The sequence below is a fragment of the Drosophila mojavensis genome, unplaced genomic scaffold, assembly GCF_018153725.1.
Source record: "Drosophila mojavensis isolate 15081-1352.22 unplaced genomic scaffold, ASM1815372v1 contig_81, whole genome shotgun sequence".
Taxonomy (NCBI): Eukaryota; Metazoa; Arthropoda; class Insecta; order Diptera; family Drosophilidae; genus Drosophila; species Drosophila mojavensis.
The window spans coordinates 6,686,161-6,710,199 of NW_025318907.1; the positions used below are offsets into that span (position 1 = coordinate 6,686,161).

General features: G+C 36.3%; 1 protein-coding gene across 26 annotated transcripts in view; it reads right to left on the bottom strand.

Annotated features, from left to right (window-relative positions):
* LOC6580893 (microtubule-actin cross-linking factor 1) overlaps window positions 1–23,644 on the bottom strand; it is an 84,365-nt gene extending 60,721 nt beyond the window's left edge. For 9 of the 26 annotated variants that reach the window (XM_015164489.3, XM_044011306.1, XM_032730427.2 and 6 more), the window contains exons 1-4: window positions 7,383–7,942; window positions 1,526–1,587; window positions 586–675; window positions 318–488 (exon numbers count right to left, since the gene is read on the bottom strand). In XM_015164489.3, the coding sequence (XP_015019975.1) occupies window positions 318–488; window positions 586–675; window positions 1,526–1,587; window positions 7,383–7,824 (765 nt within the window). In that variant the 5' untranslated portion in view covers window positions 7,825–7,942. Of the gene's footprint in view, window positions 1–317; window positions 489–585; window positions 676–1,127; window positions 1,188–1,296; window positions 1,315–1,525; window positions 1,588–7,334; window positions 7,943–23,547 lie in introns of those variants that run through there. The other 17 variants (XM_032730440.2, XM_032730419.2, XM_032730415.2 and 14 more) reach the window with 5 other exon arrangements.
* Window positions 23,645–24,039: the final 395 nt, after the last annotated feature.

Here is a 24,039-nt window from a genome sequence, read left to right on the forward strand (position 1 = left end):
TTCACAAAACTCTAACAATTAAATCAAATAAAACTCCCGAGTATCGTAAATTTAGTCGGCAGGTAAATATTTTTTACATTATATAATGTTACATATATAAACTTGCGTCACTTAAAATAAATCAATTATGACAAGTGTATCACACAGGTTATTTCGTCAGTCAAGGAATGTAAATGTTCAAACTTCTTAAGAGATTCTTCTTTTCGTTTTGCAACTAGTAATTAACATCAATAAATATTTAATGAATATATCTCCAACAACTTGCTCCATTTACATCCAACTTTTATATATAAAATGTAACGAATGCTCTACATTACCTGGAAATGCAATATAATAGTCCAGATCAAGCCCAGCGTTAGCTTGGGATTACCATCCACAATGTCCTCGGCGCGTATGTTGACCAATTTGATGTTCTTAAAGCGCAGAAAATCCAGCGCCATTTGTGCATTCTGCAGCATGTGGAATCGCATTTTGCCCTTCTCTCGTGGCTATGGAAAAGTAACGAATAGGAAAATTAAAAACGAGTACAAAAATCTTATTTGACACACAAGTTGTCAATAGAGCTAGCTGGTTGCGGCTACTTACCAGGTGTTCGCCAGATAGCACCTCCAAGAGTGAAAGCAAATTGTGACCATCGCGCAAATCCTCAAATAAATCCACGACTCGCCGATTGGCCTGGGCAGGTGGAAAAACGAAGAAGAAGAGGAAAACAAAACAAGTTAGGCGACAGTTGAAAAGTAAAAGTTGAAGGTTATACAAATATATACATCTATGTATATGCATGCAGGGTGTTAAGAAAGTGTTTACAAGGATTCGGTGTTTAGGAATTCAAAATTAGTGGGCGGGTGCATTTAGTGAAGAACAATAAACGAGCATAAGGAAACGAACAAATCAAAAACGAACAAATTTTAGTGTACAACGCCTCAAAATATACAACTGTTTTTAAAATATTTTTAAAAGAAACCTTCAACAATAATTGAAAAAGTAATAATAATAGTCTTTTCAAATAAATTCTTGAATTAAAATTGAATATATTTATCTCTCAGTACTAGATATATATATTTAATAATTATATATGCAAAACATTTATACACGTTGAAACTCTGCTTGAGATTTGCACAACTTACTGACTGTGAACAACAGGGTATACCATTTGTGGTAACACAAACATGTAGCATGGTATAGGTCTGCAAATTTAATAGAGTACTCCGTGAGATTTTCAAATTTAAAAGCAAATATTGAGAACAAAAATAAAACTAATTTGGAAACGTAGTACTTTTTATACAAACACTATACCTTGGCATACTTCCAATGCTGCTTGTAGTTAAGAGAGTTAAGAAAGAGAGCATAAAGGAATGCTATTTTAATTTTACATAAATTGATAAAAATCCTAAGTTTTGCTCGTAAAAATCGTAAATGTTTAATTTGGATGAGGGTCTTAAATGGAGCACTTATGTTGATGATATGTATGTTTCATGATAACTGTGGATCAGCGGCTCACTCCGTGAGTCTGCTATGCACTCACCTTTTTAAGATGTTTGTTAACCCATTTTGTGAAAGTCTTCTTTTGAATGGCATCGCGTTCGTCTGGCAGAAATGAGAAAGGTTTATATTAAAATTTATCAAGATCCATAAAGTTAAATGAAATTGTTAATATTTAACTGATTTCTCATTTAAGATTCATGCAACGGCAAAGCACTTGGATTATGTCAATCAATATACATATATGGGTCTCACACACTTTGATATGATATGATCTACACTGCAAGCGCTGACGACATCAACGAAAATTGCTGCTGACTTGAAATATGTACAATTTATGTTAAATATTTAACGCCTACTTATAAAACAAAAGCAAAGCCAAGAACAAAATTAATAATCAAAATCAAATTTGTATCCATAATAACTATATTTAATCATATGCGAGTATTTAATGTGTGGGCGCTGAATTATGGCCTAAACTTTTAATGAGCTTGTTTGTATTTTTTTCTGCTTTGTTGCTGTTGCTGTTTTAATTGAACAATTCATTTGACTTAAGGCTACGTAATTAGCTTCAAGCAGTGAACATTTGTCAATTGTTCATACGAATCTCAGGGCCTCAGACATTGACTTTGGCCAAAGTCCGATAAGGCTGACGATTCGATAAGAATTTTTTTTCTTTTTTGTTGACGTGATTTGTTGACCATAGTTAAAAGGGAGGTTTAGTGGGAGCGAGATTGAGAACGACTGAGAGAGAAAGAGAGAGCAAGAGGGTTCTTTATCTATTGATGACATACAATAAAAAAATCCAACAGTTAGGACTAGTTTTCCGGATCGATTAACTGAAACACATGCTTAGCTCTTTGGAGAACAACGTAATTAGTGTCAAGTGTATCTATACATTATATCATATCATTCATAACAAATCTGGTTTTCAATAGCATTATATCTAATCGTTTATGACGGCTATTAAGTGCAAGCAAATCTTAGCAAATCTTTTTATTTTTAGAATATCCATTGTGAATGACTCATAGTCAAAATGGAAATGTGTCACTGATTTTAGCAGGTCAAATTCATTAAACTCCTCAGAAATATAAACAATTCTAACAAGTTTAAATATAAACAATTCTAACAAAAATACAAGTTACAACAACGAATAGTTTAGTTGTTCCCCATCGATATTACATTATCTGAAAACATTCAATTAAGCACACTTGAAGGGTAATAAATATCCAATAAAATAAAAATAAAGTTTAGATATATAGTCTATATTATTTTTCTGATTTTGAAAAATATATTTTAGAGCTTTCTTTCTCACTTAGTACTAGTAATTTCCTATGAATTGTGAGGAATAGTAAATCACAAATCTATATTTCTTTCTTAAGACTTGAAATCTAATCTAACGTAACAATGGCGGTTGTAAATCCATAAAGGTAAAGAATAACACAAAGCGAATAACCCATCAATACGAAATATAAAGTTCAGTGCCCATTTGACTGATATCAAGTCGAGTGCTAAGGTACATAGTAATAGCTGTAAATGAAGTTTTACGGTTAATAAACCCGATAAATTGTAGTGCAGGGCAAATAAAGTGGACAGCAAACAGCTTTGAGAGCAGCAAGAAACATAGAAGCAAAACAAAATGTGCAAAAAGAAAAAAAATAACACTTTTATATATATATATACATAGGAATCTCACGATAAAGAACAGGTAACAAGAGAGTTGCGGAAAGAGAGTGAGTGAAGAGCGAGCTATACAACTGAATTTTTGCACTCTCTCTCTCTCTTTCTCTCTCTCTCTCTCTCTTGTCTTAACTCTTTTTAAGTATGTGTGTGAAGGCTGTTAACGTGTTATTAATTGCATTTGTGTTCGTATTAATTATTGCCGACTGAATAACAGACCTAGCCAAAGTTCTACTTAATTCATTAATGACTCACGACGTAACAACTGTGCAAAAACCACTGTTGTCCCGCCCCCTTGCCGTCGCCCACCTCTTCCGAAAATACACTCATTCAAGTCAATACGGATTAATCTATTAGAGTTTTCCAGTTTTACCAGTCTGAGTACCCAATATTTCAAATTTTATAGCCAGATACAAGAATGAATAGTTTTTATCATTCAATAATTTTTTTTTCTATTTAATTTAAATATTTTCTTAAGTGATCAAATCTGCGTTAAGAAAAAGAAGAATTCTTAGGCTATCGAGCAGTATTCGGTATGTATCGAATTGACCTGTTATCAATTAATATATACTTTTATTGCTGTAATAAAAACTATTAATTATAGCACAGGTCTTTCAATACCAAGCACTATTTAATAGTTCATGTCAACTAGTTCAAGATAATATATATATATATATATATATAATTCATATGTAATTTGTGATAGTTATCGATTAGTTTTATTACGAACTTTTGTTATCGTCACATTTTACATTCATTAACATACGATAAACACACACGATGCGCCTTCACAAGCATTTTATTAAAACAGTAGAGATATGAACTAGTCTGGCATAAGTCTAATCTAATTTATGAGATGATTATGATAATTGAGAAATAAAACAGAAAACTAGAGAAATATGCTTGAAATTAATACATATCTAACATCGTAAATATTTTCTATGGCTAAGCGGATGTGCTCGGGGAAATCTCCAAAAAGTTTTAACACTAACTCAGCGCATATAAGACACGTCTTCATAATATTATATATTATAATAGTTAGGGTAGAGTCTGAAGTATTTGGTATATATTAGACTGGAGTCTAGGTAACCGACCGCAGTGAAGTTTGTATAAATATTTCTTGAGCTCAGATGACTTTTCCTATACGTTTGTATACATTCTCGGGAAAAAACTGAATCACTAAAGCAGCTTAACACCTTTATATTATGTTTACTTATCAGAGCATTTACTTTTGTCTTTGTAATGAACACAATTGTAAGCCCTTTTTTACTACAGGGTATCAAATGTTTATCACCTAATGTATGTCTGCAAAACGTCAGTCAGTCAGTCATCATATCATAGTTCATAAATTTATAAAGTTAATTTCAATTTGACAACACGAAAAAGTGTACAGTGTACATATGATCAAATGTGTACGTGTGTGTGAGTGTGTTTATGTGTGTGCTTGTCTGTATGTCTGTGTATAAACCTCTCACACACAGGTAAGCACACTATCTGATATACACATAGGTGTTGCTGTTGCGTTTGCTTTTCGTGAGCGCGTGATGATGTCACGTTCTAAGTTGAATTTTGCTGCCACGATTAAATGTTTGTTAACGTATTTCACTGTTAACGTATTTTACGTTTGTTGTTGTTTTTAGTCAACTTCAAAATGAAAAAAAAAATCAATAGTGTAGTATACGTATTTGAAGTTCGCTAATGTTTATTTTTGCATTCTGTCGTCGCGCTTTTTGATTAGCGCACTTCAATGGCAGCGCCACGAAGCGAAGGACGTTGCTTGACCACAACATCAACAAAAATATAATAATAAAAGCAACAATTACACTAGCAATAATAATAAGCAACAACAATTTAGCATAATTGGTAGGCTTTCTACTTGCGATTTTGATAAGCGCTTGCTGGGTCATTATGAAAGTGCCTATAAATAAGTCTTTAGCGTAGTCGACCGTATCTTATTTTAAATCAACCTAACAAACATATAACAAAACTCTATTAGGTAACAGAGATTGAATGATAAATAGTTTTATACTTCACATACCCTGTAAACAGAGATATTTTGGAATAAACTTTGGGGATAAATATGTGGGTTAAAAAGTATAGCACTGAATCAAGATTCTTTTGAATTCATTAATATATTTTATATTTATAACTGTAAAGCATCAATTTGACATAGTTTTTGGGCTCTTTCAAAAGGAATCTGCATATACAATCTTGTTTGAGACCCACTATTTCATTCTAAGCAAATTAGTATATGATCTCATCGAACTATAGTCTAAAACAGCTAGAGTCTTTAATTTTGCTCTGCCAACGTTCGCTTTGACTGAGAAATTAAATATAATTAACATTTTTGATAGATTTGCACATTCTTCATTATTAATCCTTGCCCGATTTCATTGACCGACGAGTGGAGTGTCTTTTCCCGTTCAAAGACCCTAATCTCTCTATGTATTCCCCTCTAATTACACAATAAGGTATTTTTATAATAGATTATAAGCAATGTGTATGGGTATTTATTGATCACACACAGTCGCTTAATGCCTTTACCGCACTTAAGCTTTGATAAAATAACATAACGAGTCTGTCAGACTCAGCGAGGCACATATTTATATATATATATATGTCCTATATATACAAATTATAAGCGCCTGATGGGCTCAAAGTCCGGTCCAATTTGTGGTAGGTAAACAACAAAAGAATTTCGAAAAGGCATTTATCATGGGGGTAATCGCCTACCCATCAACAAATTAGCAAATCGGTAAATATCGAATAATTAATATCGAGTATCGAATTTCCATACTTAACAGTTTTCAGAAAATATTCAGATTTTCGGTGTCCGCTCAAACCAAAAGTCAAATTAATAATCAAAAATCAAAATCAAATCAACATAAAAAGCTCATAAAAATTGTGTTTTAGAAAATCATAAACGGGTTCCAATGTACAGAGTTCTTTCTATATATAGTGTGTATATAAAATACTCAGCAGAAATTCTCAGAATTTTGAATACGACTAATTTGTTTGAGCGAGCGAGTTAATTGCCCCAACTGTTAGGGGCTCAACAAAAGAACCAATGGAAAGAATACGACAACAACTCAGCGAATCAGCGAGTCAGCGAGTCAGTAACCAGTTCTGAAAAATTTACGCGTAAAAATCAATAAATGAATCAATATTTTTTGGTGCCGAAGCAAACGGTAAAATAATATTGACAAAGCTTTGCATACGACATGGGTCCGTCGAGCGACCCACCTAAAGTAAAATACCTCATACTTGGTTGGTGGTGAAATGTTTACTGCAAACATGGGCAGGGTTTGAACCACTCTTCGTTCCATCAATTTCATGGTCAGGGTCAGACAATCGAAGTGCTTTCATAAAACGGAAAGGTGTCAAATGGTTTATCTCATAGTATTCTTTGCATATTTATAAGCAATATTTTATATACTTATATATTGATGACCTTGAACCCTGACCAACTGCTAAAAGCCCATGGACCGTATCATAATTACAATAAGGAATTATGCAAGCATATTTTTCACCTAATCGTGATTTCGTTAATCATTATGCAAATGCAAATCATTTCCGCGGGCGGCAATTTTAATGGAACCATTGTTACTCAAACAACTGGCAAAAATAGAATTTAGCAAGATTGCGATACGGAAAACAAGCTACCAACGAGAGACGACGAGCGATTAGCGAGTAGAGCATAAAGAATCAAAAGTGAAGAGCTTAAAGACGTAGATCTGTTTAGTAAATGGAGAAACGAGTAGAGGGGGTCTAGTAGCCACTTTGATTAATGGGAAAGAAAGGCTTATCGAGTAGAATCTGTAACAATTAGGCAAAATATGCTATATAAACTGCAAAATTTTTGGAATGAATAACGAATAGAGCGTAAACACTTAAATAACGAGAAACCGGGAAGAATTCCTTTTTATCAACATATGTTTAGTATAACAATCTGGATAACGGAAAGTCCCTAGTCGGGGGAACCGGGTATCGTATAGCTGGTTAAAAGCATAAGAAATTAGCAACTCGTCAATACACAACGAGTAACGGGCAGAGCATTAAAGCAATTCAGTTAGTTGAGCATCCGAATAACGGCGTTTAACAAGTAACGAGTAACGGCCAAACGAACGAGAAACGAACAACTCGAATGATAGAATGAACCTTTGCCGACTTACGCATAATATCCCAATCTTCTATAAAATGATCCCAAATGGACATGGTACCTTTAAACTGCGTCAACGCATCCTCGTAGCCGCCCTGCGGTTGCGCCTGCGTTGACGAGTGTTTGGCCTTTTTGGCCGCCGGACTAGCCTCGATCAATCCATGCGAATGCCTTGGATGATGCTGCTGATGGTGATGGTAATGATGAGTGCTGCTGCTGCCATGGCCATTGGCGTAAAGCTCCCGATCGCGTTGCTCCCGCTGGACCTGATGATAGTCGAGGGTGCCATTGCCACCTGGGGAGACAGAGATTCGTGCAACAGGCGATGCGGTTGAGCTGCTCGTCGTTGTGGCATGATGATAGCTCTGATGGTGATGATGCGTCTGCCTGGAGCTGCTCCGTTTCATCGAATTGGTGCCGCTGCTGTGATGATTGCCTGGCTCATGCTGCAGCTCATTGGGATCGAAGCCGAGACGATCCTTATAATAGGAATGCGATGTCATCTTGCGTTGTCATGAAATACTTTCGCTTGCGCGTATCTTGCTTGATTATTATTTTTAGCACGTTTGCTGCAGTTGTCTTCTTTTCTTTCTTTTGGGTATTTTTCTCTTTTGTGGATGGCACTTTGTGATTTTATTTTTATTGCTCCGCTGACTGACTGATTGACAAAACGAAATTAAAAAGGCTACACTTGGAGTTGCGAGTCGCGGATCGCGAGAGAGATGCAAATTAACCGCATGAGTCAGCGTTACGTACTTGAACGTGAAATCAACAACAAACGAATCGAATTGCAAAATAAAACTAAAATTTAAATCAAGTGCAATAAAATGTGAGTAAAAGTTGTGTTGACTCGCGCTGTTTTTGTTGAGGAAGTCTATTTGCGAATCTCTTCTTGCCGGCATTTTGTTCCAATTGGCTGACAGCCAAAAAGAAAAAAACTAACTCAGCCGCCGGGTACGCAGCATTTGTATCTTTTGCTAGCGCGTATCTTTTGTATCTCTTTAGTGTATAAGCATGCATGTGTGTGTGTTTGTGTCTTTCTTTCTAGATGCTTTCTGCAAATGACAGACGACTCGCTGTTTCTGCATTTTGTCGTCCGGCTCTTGAACTGTTTGTCTCTACAAACTACAGACAATTGACAAAAACTAAAATAAAGAGCAAGAGAATGAACGGGCAGAAGTTCAAATACCCTAGGAAATTATATCGCATACAAGGCTTCGCAGACTTTAAAAGTTAATCTTTATGATGATAAGATGAATGATCATCTCTAGAGATTTATTTCTTAACTATATAACAAGAGAATACTCTCTTATTTAAAAAAAAGAGTAAAAAAGAACTTAGATGGGAACATGCGTATATGTTGACTTTGAAGTATTTATGCAGACTACGCATTAGAACAGAACTTCAGAAGTTCACGACGGAGACCCCACACAGTGAATTCTTAAGAAAAGAAGAAACTCTCAGGTTGTAAATCCAATTAGACGGTGACTATGTTTTAGCTTTTATTTAAACCGTATACTAAAGCCTATGCTATATATAGTAAATCATTTTTCCAATTTATATGAAATTTCTCTTTAAAAAATAGAAGAAATAGAATTTTATAATCTATCAATTTGTTATTTGAATGTTACTTTTTATTAATATTTAATAAAAGTATTTCAGAGCCAATTGACTATTTATATAACCAAGCCATAGATCAGATAGAATGTTTCTAACCATTAAGAGTTCTCTTTCATCTTGAACTCTGCGACATTTTGCTGCCCTTTCGAAGGTTATGTAGGGTATGGACGTAAATTGTCTGCCCGGGCGCGGTACGGGTCGCAAATTGAAATTATAAAGATAAATTGAAATCAGACAGGGCAGCTGCTGTGACAGCTAGAGGTACAGATACAATTGTTGGTACAATTGCAGACACAGGCACAGATACTCATACAAAAGCGCAGTAAAAGTGAGCTATGCTCTAAATTGTTTGCCTCCTCCTGTCTTCTTATACACATAAATATCATTTTTTAGCTGCACTTTAAATTGAACAATGGCCATAAAAAATTTGTACTTTCATTTGCGACAAGTCTGTAGCTCATTTTTTATTTTTAGGTGCTTATTCGACTTGAATTACAAATGGAATTTCTTTGATAACTTTTTGCTGTACTCATTTTTTTATTTATTTATTTTTTGTTCATTTTGCATTCTCGATTGCATGAGGTCAGCAGTTGGGGTGACACCAACTGGCTTTGGCTTTCTTTCAACTTGCAACTTCCATAATAAATTTATAAATAACTACATAAATAATAGTTGAAACACGCAACGCGCAGCTGGCCAATGAGACAGGCTGTCGCGCTGATTAGATACCAATGGCCCCTCAACACAACAAACACAGATACATTTACAGATATACTTAGATACAGATACAGATACAGCTACTCGGCGCAACAGATACTTATACAAATATCTTGTTGAATTTCTCTCGTGTTTGCCTGCTTGTTGTTGATTTTTTTTGTGCTTTTTTTCAATTTGTTTATTGCTTCTATTTGTTATTGTGCATTGTTTTTAGTTTTCGCACGACAAAAATTAACAAATGAATTCGTTTTGCATTGCACTTTACTCAATTTTGTTTGTTGTAGTTTTTTTCGGCGATTGGTTTTACATAAATTTTTCTTATTAATTTTAAATTGCAACTTTCTTAAGTACGTTTTCACTGCTAATATTTAATTATATATATGTATTTATATTTATTTTTTTCTTTCATATATATATATATTTTTTTTTATTTGTTTCTGTTGTAGTTTTTCATTCACATGCAAAAATTCACACAGTAACTCAGAAAAATGTGTTTCTTGTTTACTAATTTTCACATCGCTCATTTCTATCACACTTTTTCCAACACTGTGTGGCACAGTTATTATTGTGTCTCACACATGTTTTTTCCAGTCGCTTTTTCCTAGCCAGGCCTAAGCTTGAGTGAGAGCGCACATTAGCTTGCATTCGAAAGAAACAACAAAACGTTGCTCAATTTTTGTGCTGCATTGTTCTAAGTCGGAAAGAGCGGAGGGAATGAAAGAGGTAGATCAAGAAAGAGAGAGAGAGAGAAAAAAGCGAGAGAGAGCGCAGTCAAAACTATGTCTGACATGTGTGCAAGGAGCCTTAAGAATGTGGTGGCTGACAACAAAACGGAAAAATATCAAGAGCTAACTACTCAGGTAGACTTTCCAGCCGAGACGACTCCGGAGACAGTGCGTTTGGCATGACTAATTTGCGGACAATTCCACTGGAAATCAAATCTGTGCGTGCACGCAGGCGCATAGCCTACCAAAATCTCGAAAAAGGTACCGAAAATAAGAATAAAGAAAACAAAACTAAAATAGAAAAAAAAAAAAAAAAAAAAGGAAGGCGAACACACACAACAAAAAGAAACTGGTTATTGAATGAAAAGCCAGCCAACAGAAATGGCAAAAACAGCCATACCAAACACACAAAAAATTTGAAGCAAAGCTAAAGAAGTTTCTTGGGCGTCTCTTTTGAAGCTGAGACCTGGCAAATATTTGAAAAATGCACACACACACACACCAGCACGCCCAGACACACAAATACACACACACGCACGCACAAATGTACAACTGGAAGATGAGGCAGCGCGCAAATACAGCTGCCAATTGCGAGTGCGTTTATTTCATTTTTATGAGCCTGATAAACAACAGGCAGGCAACACGCACTCGATCAGTTAATCAATTGATTTTAGTCACTATTAATAATAGTTCTTTTATTTTCTTTCTTCCAAGATAAACACACTTTGTATTTATGATAAGTTGCGGGCGGATATTGTGGAAATTATTACGCTTTTTTATGATTTCAATTCTTTTTTTCTGCGCACTTTGCACAATTTTTCACACACACGACAACTTTTTTCGCGGTGTTGTTGTTGTTGTTGTTGCTGGTGCTTAGGGCCAGGTTAGAAAAACTGCTGTGCGTTGGCAGCGGCAGCAGAAATTTACAAATTGTTGTAGTTGTTGCTGTCGCTGCTGCTGCTGCTGCTGTCTATTCGGACACACTCAAATAACGGAAACAATTTGCTTGCAGAGGACGCCAACCGCTCGGTATCGTTGTTCAAATTGGACTGAGAGCACGGCCAGAGCGCAAGCAACGATTTTGAATGGGTGCCGCGCTGCGAGCGCCGACTGCATGCATGTGTATGCTAGTGCTTGAGTGTGTGTGCATGTTTTCGTGTGTGTGTGCGTGAGCTAAGCAGGTGTAGCGCTCTCTCTGTGTCTTTTACTCTCTATTGTGCGACCGGGAGTGTGTATGTGTACGTATGTGTGTGTGGGCTGAGCACGATCGTGGGAGCACCAGGGCTTAAGCTCGGCGAGTGCGTGAGCGAGTTGACCCAGACGAGAGACTCACTCACTCACTCAGTGGCTCACTCAGAAAATGCCACATATTTGGTCAACAAATTCGCCGAGCGCCTCTTGCTACGGGTTTTTAATTGCGACAACTGCGGGCGGGATTGGCAAAAACGCTGCGGTCAAGCATGTGGGCTGCCAGCGAAAATATAAGAAATAAGAAATTGACAAAAAACAACAACAAAATGAAAGAGAAGAGAAAATAAACCGCTAATGGTCATGGCCGTTAATAAACAAAAAGCCCTAATTTGGTGCGCAGCTGAACGGGCTGAAAGAAAAAAGAAGCTGAACTAAATATTGCCTATTCAGCAAGACACCGCGCGAGATTCTTTCGTTCTCTCTCTGCAGACACTCACTTCCTTATTGCACTCACTCTACATATACGAAAATAGACACAAAATGAACTTAGCAAAATATAAACAAGCAGCGGATCTGCGAGGCGGGTGCTCTAACTGGAACACCACTAGGATTGAGAGTACGCTGACCAAAAAGAAACAAATTATAATTCTGCTAAGTACATAAGTGTGTGTGTGTGTTGTAGTAAACATAACACACATAAAAACGGCAAAGCTCATCTATGGGGTGTAAAAATAGTTGAAGAATCCATAAAAATGTAAAAATGCAAGCAGACCAAAAGAGAGGCGCAGGCACACAGAGTGAGAATGGCAGAGAGCGAGAGGGAGAGCGCGCGCAGTCAGAGAGCGCTGTCAAAACAGCTGAGTGCTTTGAAAGTTGCAGTGCGTGTGTGTAGAGCACTTGGCCCAATGCAGTTGTCACAGTGTGCACTATGAACGAAATTATAACAGTTATTGAGAGTGCAGTCTTATGAAAATGGAAAGCTGAACTGAACCGCATTGATCACATAACAGCTGTGTGCTTCAATTAACGGAAATGCATGGCAATTGATGCCGAAATTGAGCAAAGTTTTGTCACACGAATGACTCAGTCAGTGCCTCGAAAGCCTTGGAAGTCGTGACTAAGCCGCACTCCAAACGGGAGTGCAAATGAGTAGGCTTAATGCTAAAGCTCACTGGGTCTGAGTGCGTCTTTGTGTGTGCGTGTGTCCGTGTGTCCGTGTGTGTGTGAGTATCATGTGTGTGTGTTTGAGTTTGTTTCTGTGTTAGTTTCTTAGTTTTTGCCTTTCATTCATTTGCATACGCTGGTCGCACTTGAGTGATTCTGACACCCAGATATAAACTCAAGCCGCTACCGCTGCCTTGCCTCTCTCTCCATCTTGCTTACCCTCTCTCGCTTATTAGCGCAGCCCACTTGTGCAGCGCCTGCTCTTTGAGCGCTCAAGTGGCCGGCCTTAATCAATACAAGTGCGTTATTCAGATTACGAGCTGCACTTTATATAAATGTAGAAGTGTAAATGTGTGTGCAAGTATTTGTGTAGGTGTCTAAATGCGCGCTTACGCAAATTTCATTTTTAATTAGTCGCAAAATCATTTGAGCTGATTTCAAATTGGCAGTTGATTTAATTGCCAGCCGACTGCGTTAGGCTTTTCGAATTGCCTTCAGGCACGCCAACTAGCTAATGTGGCCACAATCAAGGTAAGCTCAAGCCCACACGGGGGTGGTCTGCCCCTTCGGCCCCCCCTGAAAACAGTTGGGTAACAGTTAGACACACAGCTCAACCTGCCGTTTATTCAAAGTTATTTTTTGCTCTCTGCACTGCCCCACATGAACTGCGGATTAAAGCCAAGTTTTTGCAGTTCGTGGGGAAGGCCAACGACAAGGATGAATGCTTGATAAATGATTCGAGCTTTATTTAAATGAATTGTTTTGAGTGTCTCTGCTCAATTGCACATTATTCGTGAATGCTACACATATATCTCAATGAGTATAGAACGTTAAGTATGAAATATTATCAGTCATGAATGCTACATATATTTTGATTCATTGACTCCTAACATTTATTGCTATACATAGATTAGTTTCCGAGTCCTCATTTAAGTTTATAAACTTTTCTTTTATTTCTATAATGGCTAATATGTGAATACCACTCCTCAGGACTAAAAATAGGGGCTCTTTTTATTATACATTTATGCATAGTAAATGAACGCTGACTATTACAAATGCAACGAACTGAGTGAAAATTCTAAGAATAATATTCTAAGAATGTCAGCTCTTGGTTAATCGGATGATTCACAACTGAGGTTTTAAAATAAATATTCTTTAATATATTCCTTATAATAACTTCAGAAAATATATGTATATAAATATGTAATATATAAGTAAAGATACTGATAAGAATCATAATATAGAGAAATCATTATATACATTTATATCGTTTTATTAGCTTTAATAGTACATATATATGAATAACAATTTTGAGTGTTTAAAGAAGCATTCATTGATGTTTCAAGTTTAATTTTCAAGTTGAGCTTCGTGTTGACACATTCACTCGTAGCCAATGAGGTGTATGAGCGGTCACAAATAATATTCTCGACCCTCATAAGCACTCACAAATTTCATTTATTTTTAATATATATATATATTTGTTGAAATTATATATATTCATACTTCTTTAATAGAAAATAATAAAAAGTGACAATCAAAATATTAGTATACCTATGAATAGTATATCAAAGATATTCATTCTCTATATTTGTATTCTAAAATAAACTAGTATTTCTTGCAACAGCTGACATCTGCGTGAATTCCTCTTACAATTTTCATGAATAGCATGAATGGTAGTCATGAATAACACTCTTTAATGCTTTGCAAAGCATTTGCAACGAAAAACCAGAGAGGAAAAATGTCTGTTGAGCAACCAGCAACCAGCAACCAACAACTAGCAAACTAGCAACTAGCCAACCCACCTTTGCCATCTATTACAAACTGCCCACGCGCTGACGCCCAAGCCACTTGAATTCCGCCTGTCAGAGGCCACATCCGTCTCATGACAAACCGGCAATGGGACAGACCAGACCAGAACAGGCCAGGCCAGCCAGATACGAGCCGAAGTCGAAGTCGAACCGAACCGATCCGAAGAATCGACCCAACACCAGACACCAGACACGACTCAGACCCAGACTCAGACTCACAGTCGGACGACAATTTTCCGTAATGATAATTGAAGTGCTGCAAAAATATGCCGGTTGTGCAGGGCGGCAACCGAAAAGTAAATACAATGAGTATCACTCACTCACTCTGTCAGTCAGTCAGCAGAGTGAGTTATTAACCAAGTGCGCGTCATACGCTTAAAACTGGAGATGAAGACATTACTGGACAATGTTTCAGGCTCTCAATTATTTCGAACCGCAAATATATGTCAAGTCCAATTGATCTTGGGAATGTATATATGTACATATACAATACATATACTTTTTGCAAAAGGTAAAACAATGGCATTTCCATGTTGTTTTGTTTTCACTTTGGCATTGAATAGGGCACCAGCAACTGACCCAGTGACAGAGTCCGACCCCGACCCCGACCCCAACCGGGACCCCGAATACGAGTCGCAGTAGACTCCCCCTTTCGAAATGCTACTCGCTTACCCACCCGCAGACAGGTTTCGTGTAGTAGGCGTACTGACTTTTAATGTTAGGCACCAGAGGGTGTATTAGATTCCCCAAGCATTACGTGCTCGGGTGTCAAGATCTACGTGACTTTATGGTGGATAGCGTGTGTACATGGCTTTCAAAAGACTTTGATTGATGAAGGTTGAAGTCTCTTTCTAGACATGTTTAAGCCTGCTTTTCCTGCAATTATTTGAAATATCAGTCCCTTCGTTTCATACAGGGTATGAAGCTAAGATTGGAGAGTAGCTCTAACTATAGTAAGAGTCAGTTTGGTACAACCTGGTATATTTAATATTTTTCCTGATCTGTCTTCTCCTGGTCCTGGATGCATTTTCTATTGTACTTCGGATCCGACTATATCGTTACATTTTATGTTTTTTCCAGTTGTTTAAATTATATATTTTAAGCCTCTTCTTTGCATTTTCCTTTATCGATACTCACTTGCGTTAGATAAGATGTATTTGGCATACGTTTTTGGAATTCTAGGGTATCTTTTGGACAACCATTGGCTGTGTTGCTAACAATCTTTAACTTGTTTACGTTTCATTTGCGTGTAATGTCATTTAAATGATTTGCGCGATTGTTGTTGGCTTTGTCAAAAGGCCAACTTGTTTCGCAAGCTCGTTTTTAGCCACGATGACGTCATGGACAACAACCTCCCACACAGACAACAGCTGTGATATGTATAACAGGCCATAAATAAACCCAAACACAAAAATGATAATCGCTGTTGTTATTGTTGGTGTCATTGTTGTTGCAATTTTTTTTTTCGCTTTCAGTTAAAGGAATTGGTTGCTGATCTCATTGCATTTTTCTCTGAAAGTTTCTCGATTAAAGTTGTGGGTGTAACGACAACGACAACAACAACAACGACAACTAAATATATAAATGAAAAGAAGAAGGAGAGAACACTTGTGTTATTTTATTGAGACACTTGAGGCATTGCACAACATCTGCTATATGACAGATACTAAAGTAGAGTCGGAGAAGTTAGGGTGGAGTTAAGTCAGAAGTCTCTTGACCTCGCATATTGGTTGAAGTGTTTGTGAATGTTGTCGGCGCCAATGGCAATTAGTAGCGTAATTAAATATTTGTGTACAATGCAATGCAAATACATTTTTGTATTGTTTTATGGTTTATATCAGTTTCCATTCAAATTAGTATTTGTTTTGCAATACCCTGCAAATTAGCAAATACGCCTTGAATGGCTTCAACATTCAGTTTGAATTCTTCATAGACCTCATTGAACTCACAGATTAGCGCAGATACAACGCACAGGCCTTTGGTACACAAACTATGTGAAGGCTATGTATGAAGTAATGGTAATATTTAAGATATCTTTACTTCATTCAATATATTTTTTAGACTTTTAATTTGCTAAATAGATGAGACAACAGAAAAACTCTTAAAATCGAAGTAACAGCAACTTGAACAGACTTTCCTATCTTTCTACAAATTCCAGAAAAAAATACCTGACTTAAAGAATATTCTTAGAACTCATATTGAAATTAATACTTTGTTTGAAGATCTTTCATTCATATAAACAAAAGGTTTTCATATATGATAGGCAAGGTATATTTAAACAAAGTAAAGTAAAACAAGTTTAATAAAGAAACTAAATTTTGTTTATAATTCTGCGAATTAAAAGATAATTAATATTTATTTTTTTCTACCGATTTCTTTTTAAGTTTAACTAGCAGCTCAGAATGGTTTAATTTAATCAAATTATTCAAAGAGTTTCAAAAGCCTTTGGCGGCTCGTCTACAGGGCGTTTACGGCGTCAAGCACTCTTATTTGCCAGATCATTTTATATTGAATTGCGCAGAGGGCGGCAAACGGGCTTTTGATCAACGTTTATTTTTGGCATATCCACAGAGACACATAGCCAAAATAAATTGTCTGTTCCGTTAAGAGTTGCGATGTCAGTTTGTTTGTTTTTTTTTTCTTTTTTTTTTTTTTTTTTTTTTTTTTGAGTTGACAAATTGACACACAAAATTGCTTATCTTAATGAGTCACAGAAACACGAAGAACCACAGTCAGCTAGGGAACTATGCCATATGGTTTGCACAGCCTTCGCTGGAGACAGATAAAAAAAAGTATCAGAGCGATATGAAAGATGTGTACAAATAGTAAATATTGAGGAAACTGGAAAAATTGACAGACTGAGAAACTAAGAAAATAACCGGGAAGTTGATTTGGCTAGGAATGTGACTTATAAGTCAGCTGACCTTCAGTCTTTAAGTTTTTCTTTACTTCGAAGTAGCTAATTATGAAAGCAATGCACATAAAATAGTCAACAGATTGTCAACAGAGATCATTATTTCTTATCGATTTATAGAGCTATTTTTGGCCAGTTCAGATTTGTTTAGCTTCTATTTTTTTGTCTTTGTTATTTGCGTTTGACTAAGTCGTTAAATTCAAATTAAATTCACAGGCACTTAAAATTGTCATAATTTTCAAACGGTTAATTAACGTTCGGCTTAAGAGCGAGCGAGATGGAGGAAATGCAAATTGAATTGAAAACTAATTAGAGATATCAACAGACACATACGCTGATATATTTATATATGTATATAGATATAATGCCGCATACACATGCCAGATTTGACAACACGCCCCGCGATATGGTCGAACGACACGCATACATAATGACAATTAAAAAACCAAAACGAAATCAAGGAAAATAGCAGCAAAGCGAAATACAGCAAAAAATGTAGAGAGAGGGAGAAAGAAAAGCAAAGACAGCTGTGGAGCACTACGTGCCTGCCAAACAGAAGCAGGTTCCAAGTGCAACAACTGTTCCCGAGCTCTGGGCAGAGGGGGCGGGAGTGGGTGCTCACACAGTTATCAGTTTTCAATTAACAACATCGTGTTATGTACCCCCGCAGTAGTAGGCGTATCTATAAGATACAAAACAAAGCACAATGCCGAAATAAAAACACCAAAGAACACCAAATAAAAACGATAAAAAACAACACAAGAAGAGCAAAAAAGCCCAAAGATACAAAATTAAAAAAAAAAAAAAAGACGAGCTGCACTCTTACGTATTACTGACTAGGCACTACTCGCTTCGAATTTTTAAAGATATATGAATTTTATTACAACAGGCCCAGTGTATAATATATGACCCAGGAGATCTCATGAGCATTTCTAGCGAGCCTTAGTCTATAGAACTTTTTAGACAAAATAAATGTAAAAGATATTCTAATTGGTTACATTATTACTCATATCACATCAGCTAAGGTTTAAATATAGTGTATATAGTAAATAGTATATTTTTATTCTATATATATTTATAAATTTAAAAAAAAAAAAAAAGGTATTCTTTTTTAAGTTTTGATTTAAAAAGCAACTTTTATTCGTATCGACTCACACCGGAAAGCAAATAGAAATCTTCTCTGTGTCGACAGAGCAACTTTGAACTAAAGTCTTAACCCCTTAGAGATCATTAACCCATTTTCAGAATTTCAATATGTATAAAATTTGTAATATTATAAGAATATTTTTATACTGAATGAATTTTAAATTAAGAGCACATTCTATTTTAATGAAAAATTTACGGGAATTTTTTATCCTACACCCAAAATTAATTTAAATGCAAAATCAATAACGGACAATGCTGAAGTTCTCAGTTATACAAATATGGAGGCTAATGATATGTATGTACCTATATTTATGTAGCTCCCATGAATCTTCGTTCGTTTTAGGTTACAAATGGATAAGGCAATCCCATTCCTTTACATAATAATAATACTTATTTTGAAAATTTTTAAAGATTTTTGACTCTCATTACATCTTTCATTATGTTACTTCAGTCTGCTTGAAAACTTCTCTTCCTTTGAGAATAGAATTCATTCCCTAACGATTTTTCAATAGAGCGACAACTCTGCCAGCGCTTCAACTGTACTTCCGGTACGGGGCCTGTTGCCAGGCCAATTAAACATTAAAACAGTGCACACGTTCGATCTGTGAGCTGCATAGCAAGTAGCTCGAATAGATCAATGCGATTCCATTGAACACGGCTAGAGGCAAGTCATGAAATTTATTAATGAAATATGCTAAATAAATATCAACTCGGCTGCAATTTAAAGGTTTGGCCTGTCGCTCAATGGGCAGCTATCGATAGCGGCCTGCCGTCCGATAACAAGCTAAATATAATGCTTATGCTTGGATTTTTTAAGCTCTGACAGCATACTATGACCAAATTTGTATGTGCCTTGCGCCTAAAATAGGTAATTTGGCCAATCAATTCGTCACTCACAAAGAAATTATTTTTTTGGAAATATTAAAAGAATATATAATACTCTTTCAGTTCATACTATCTGAGGTCAATTAATATTCATTTATTCGTTAATTTTTCGATAACATATCGACCTTCATATAATATCATTCATCGGTTAACAAGCTTAAATTTAACAAATTATTATAACATTAAAACAAACATCAATATTCATTTATATTTGTCATCTTATCAGTAGTCAGTATTCATAAATCAATAATTTCTCATGGCCTCTCATTTATACTTGTATAAATAAACTATTGTTATATCGATAACTTATCGATTGCCATAAATATACAAGTTTACCACATATTTTTATGTTTTTCAGGTTTGATTATGAGTTACCCTTATGATAGCACTTCCATATACTCGACTGATGATCAAATACTCTCTTCTTCCTATCTGGTATATCGGTAGACCTAATGTACCCTGTGTTAGAGCATTTTAAGCAATCTATGTATCTAACCGGCGAACGGTGTCAGAAATTGCTGCCCACGCGCCTTACAGATTTTAAGCCACAGAATTGGCGCAACCAAAAACGGAAACGTCGCGCAGGCGTACGTAATATAGACATAGAAGGAGACAGTTACAGACTAAAGGAAAGAGATCGCAATAGAAAATGAGAAAGGTAGAGAGAAAGAGATGTCAAGATACTTCTTAAACTGTATTAAAAGTAGGCATAAATTAAAGTGCTTTTAACAAATGATGTTTGAACAAATTATTAACGAGTCCAAAACAAAATTATGTTGAATGATTGAATGAACGAATTGATGCGCCAAGTGAGAGGGGCACGGAGAGTCAAGAGTAGGTGAAGTAGGAAAAGGGGCGTGGCCCCCTGTTGACTCAATCGGTGTGGGTGTCGATTTTATAAGCTGAATGCGAATCGTTGAATCACAAAAAATCATTTTTGTTTACAGCCAAGTTTTTCCGTTACACGAACACAAATCGTGTGGGTGTGTGTGAATGAATGTGTGTGTGTGTGTAGGTTAACTGGCTCAGGGCTAATTAAAACTCTAAAAGCAGCAGCAACAACAAAATACAAATGCAAATGCAAAACTTTGCCACATTAAAAGTTGTCTAACAAACTTTGAAAATTGTTGCAAATCGGTTTGATTTTTTGAGACCTACGCAGCTGCCCCGCCATTCGTGGGTGTCTGTCTGTCTCTCTGTTTGCCTGAGTGTGTGTGTGTGTGCCACGCCCCCAGTGTAAGCTGCCGCCAGCTGTCAATCTCAATCAACGTATATATTTTTCTAGCCTGAGGCGGTTTTCGTTTTCATTGCAAATCTTGTCTTAAGTCTGGCTTGTTTTCTCTCCTATAAAATGTTACATATTTGTGGGCGTGGCTCTTTTGTGGTCGTCACGGAAAGTGATTGAAAGTGTTGAATTATTGAAACAGCCAAGGTTACATAGAGGATTAGCCAACTGTTTGAACTTGAAATATTATTGCAAAGAGTTAATCGAGTTAAGCAGATGAGTCTTGACTCTTGATCAAGATCTAAAAAGGAAATCAGCCCACATCCGATTGATATTTGTTTGTTTTTATATTTATATGTATATATACTGAAACAGCTCATCAAACCAACCAAAACAGACATTGAAAATAATTTGAATGCTCAAGAATGTTTCAAAAATGTCCAAAATTAAGCGAGAAATATTTGTGATTCGAAAATGTGTTAAAATTCAAATTTGTGTCAATTTATTTTATGTATTTATATGCAATATATATATATTTATATCTAGTTCATAAATGGTAAAAAATCATTATTTATGTTAAATTATTTATTTCTAGCATATTTTGTGGAAGACACAGATGAAAGCATCTCTATTTCCAAGCTGAACATGATTATTGTTATCATACATTTTGTATATCGATTACTATCGATTTTGTCTTTTTACATATTATTAACAGAAAGCAGAGATATTTTTACAGACATTTTCAATTTAGAGAACTTAGTTATTCTTAGCAATCCCACTAGACCATTTTATATATTTACCCATTATATTATTTTATTTCGTAATTGCTTTTGCTTGCGATCGACAAAGACCTATATTAAGTCTTAATTTGACTAACAATTTTACAGAACTTCCCAAACATATCGAATTTGGTTAGAATTTTTAGTGTATTACTTCTACATCCTAGATCTCTTTCTCCTCTTTCTTATGACTTTTTGCCTTGTTTGAGCTTACAATATAATTTAAATCTATTATTGTATACATTAGTTTTTCTCAAATCATTAAATCTCGTCGAAAAAATATATTTAAATTTAACTCAAAATCAAATAGAAATTTGTATTCTAGAAATTCCTCAACTAAATCCAAGCACACACATTTCACATTCCACTCCATTGCACCTCCGTCAAGCGCTGGCTAACGGGTCACAAATAGCTGAGAGCCTGCTGCAACCAAATATTGTAAAGCATTCATTGGACCCAATACGCAAAAAAGCTGGCAGCACAAATTTGTTTGTTAGCCGAACAATGCCCTCAACGGAGGCAACAAAATGACGGCGACATAAATTTCAATTTTTATGGTGCAATTGCAAAAGCAAGAACAGCGGGAAAATCTTGTAATCGAGATGAAATAGTGAAATACTCTTTCTATTATAAGAATTATTTTTCAAGAATTTGTATACGATAACTAACTAAATGTAACATTTTTATATTATGTTGGCGTGGTTATTCGTAGAGATATGAATCTAAATCTTTAAGCAATGTGAAAAGTTAAGATGGTATAGGAAATGTTCTCTGCCAGAGAATCTTAGCATATAAGCCCCAATTAGATGATAAATTAATTTTAGTATCCCAGTTTTTCATACAGATTAGGAAACATGGCTAAAAATCAACTGAGCTGTTGATGTCGATAAAATAAATCATATTTGACTATACGATATGTGATTTGGGATCATTTAATCATAACAAACCCCACATGAAAATCGATGTACCCTTCCAACAAGTGCGCAGCAAAAAATCTAGAAACATGGCCAGATACAAATCGCGAGTAAAAGGCAAACAGTAAAAGGGGGCGTAGTGGCGGTGCAGACTGAGGTGAGGCTGGGTGCAACCGCCAACTCTGTAGGCTGCGTAGCGACTCCGTCGGCGGCACAGAAATAGAATAAAAGCGACAGCAGCGGAGGCTGCACCGTTAGGCGTGGAATTAGCGCATAATATGCGACTTCCAACAGCGGATCGGGAGCGTCAAGAGACAGAGGGAGAGACGAAGATAGATATAGAGCGAGATAGAGGTAGGTAGACAATAGAGCGAGAGAGAAGAGGGGGAACTGTTGGCAATGTATTGGAAAAATGTCAATGCGGCGGCAGTCGTTTAAATAGCCTAATGCATTGAGTTGTGGCACAGTTTGACAGCAACTGCCTGAGCATAAGTGCAATGAACCAAGCGTCGCACAAACGTGTGGGAAACTCGGGCGAAACACTGCACTCTCTGAGCCCTGTTCAAGTGGGTAGTGCAAATATTTGGCCAACAAAGAATTGGCACAGACAATTGTTTGGCATCTGAATAGGGATGGGATTATTGTGAATGAAACTGGGATGGGATTATTTGCATGAAGAAGGTTGATTGCGAACGCAAATAAAATGATATTTAGGTCTATTTAATGCCGAAGTAATTAAATTTGCATACAAAATATTTTAAAAGTGAGAGAAATCATTAACCTTAACATTATCAATATGAAATGAAAACTGGATGAACTCGATTATTGGAATCTCAACAATTTTGAAGATTGATTTATTAAAACTATCAATGTGATCCTAAGTTTTAACTTCATTTAGAAAATCATATTAAAAAGGACATAATTGAATTAATTTTTTTTTTATAAATTAATATTTATATATATAACGTTTAGAGATATATCGAACTATTTAGATATGGCATGTAAAATAATTTTTTAAATTCCTAAATTCTTATAATGTCATTCGAAATATCATATCATATCATAGTAAATGACCCCATATAAAATATTGACATACAATTAGAGAAATAATAAATATTTTGAGATGTGCTCGACTTACCTGCTATGCGCAGGACGGCACGATCCGCCGGATCCAGCTGCAGTATGCTGAGCGGCTTGTCCTTAGCCCATTCGCTAAGGGATTCGCGATCCATCATAATGTTCGCTGCGCTGCCCGTGGATGCATAGATGCGGCGGCGTTTGCACAGCTGCTGCTCGGATTGATGATGCCGTGGATGGAGCAGGGGGCACGAGCCATGTGCCGATGTGCCAGCACCTGTTGGTGTTGTATTCCGAATGCCACCGTTGCCGTTGCCGTTCCCGTTGCAATTGATCTCCAACTCCTCCCCTCGCCCGGCGATCGCCAACAGCTGCGGCGAGTGCGGCGATTGCGGCGTGGAGCGAGAGCGAGCGTAACTCCGCGGGGACGCCGTGTTTGCCGCGTCTTCTGCTCCGTGTAATGAAGACGAGGTGTGCGAGCGAGATAGTGCGTTGCTGCTGTCTCGCCTGCTCCAGAGCTGGGCTTGTATTTTTACTTAAGCACTAATTGAAA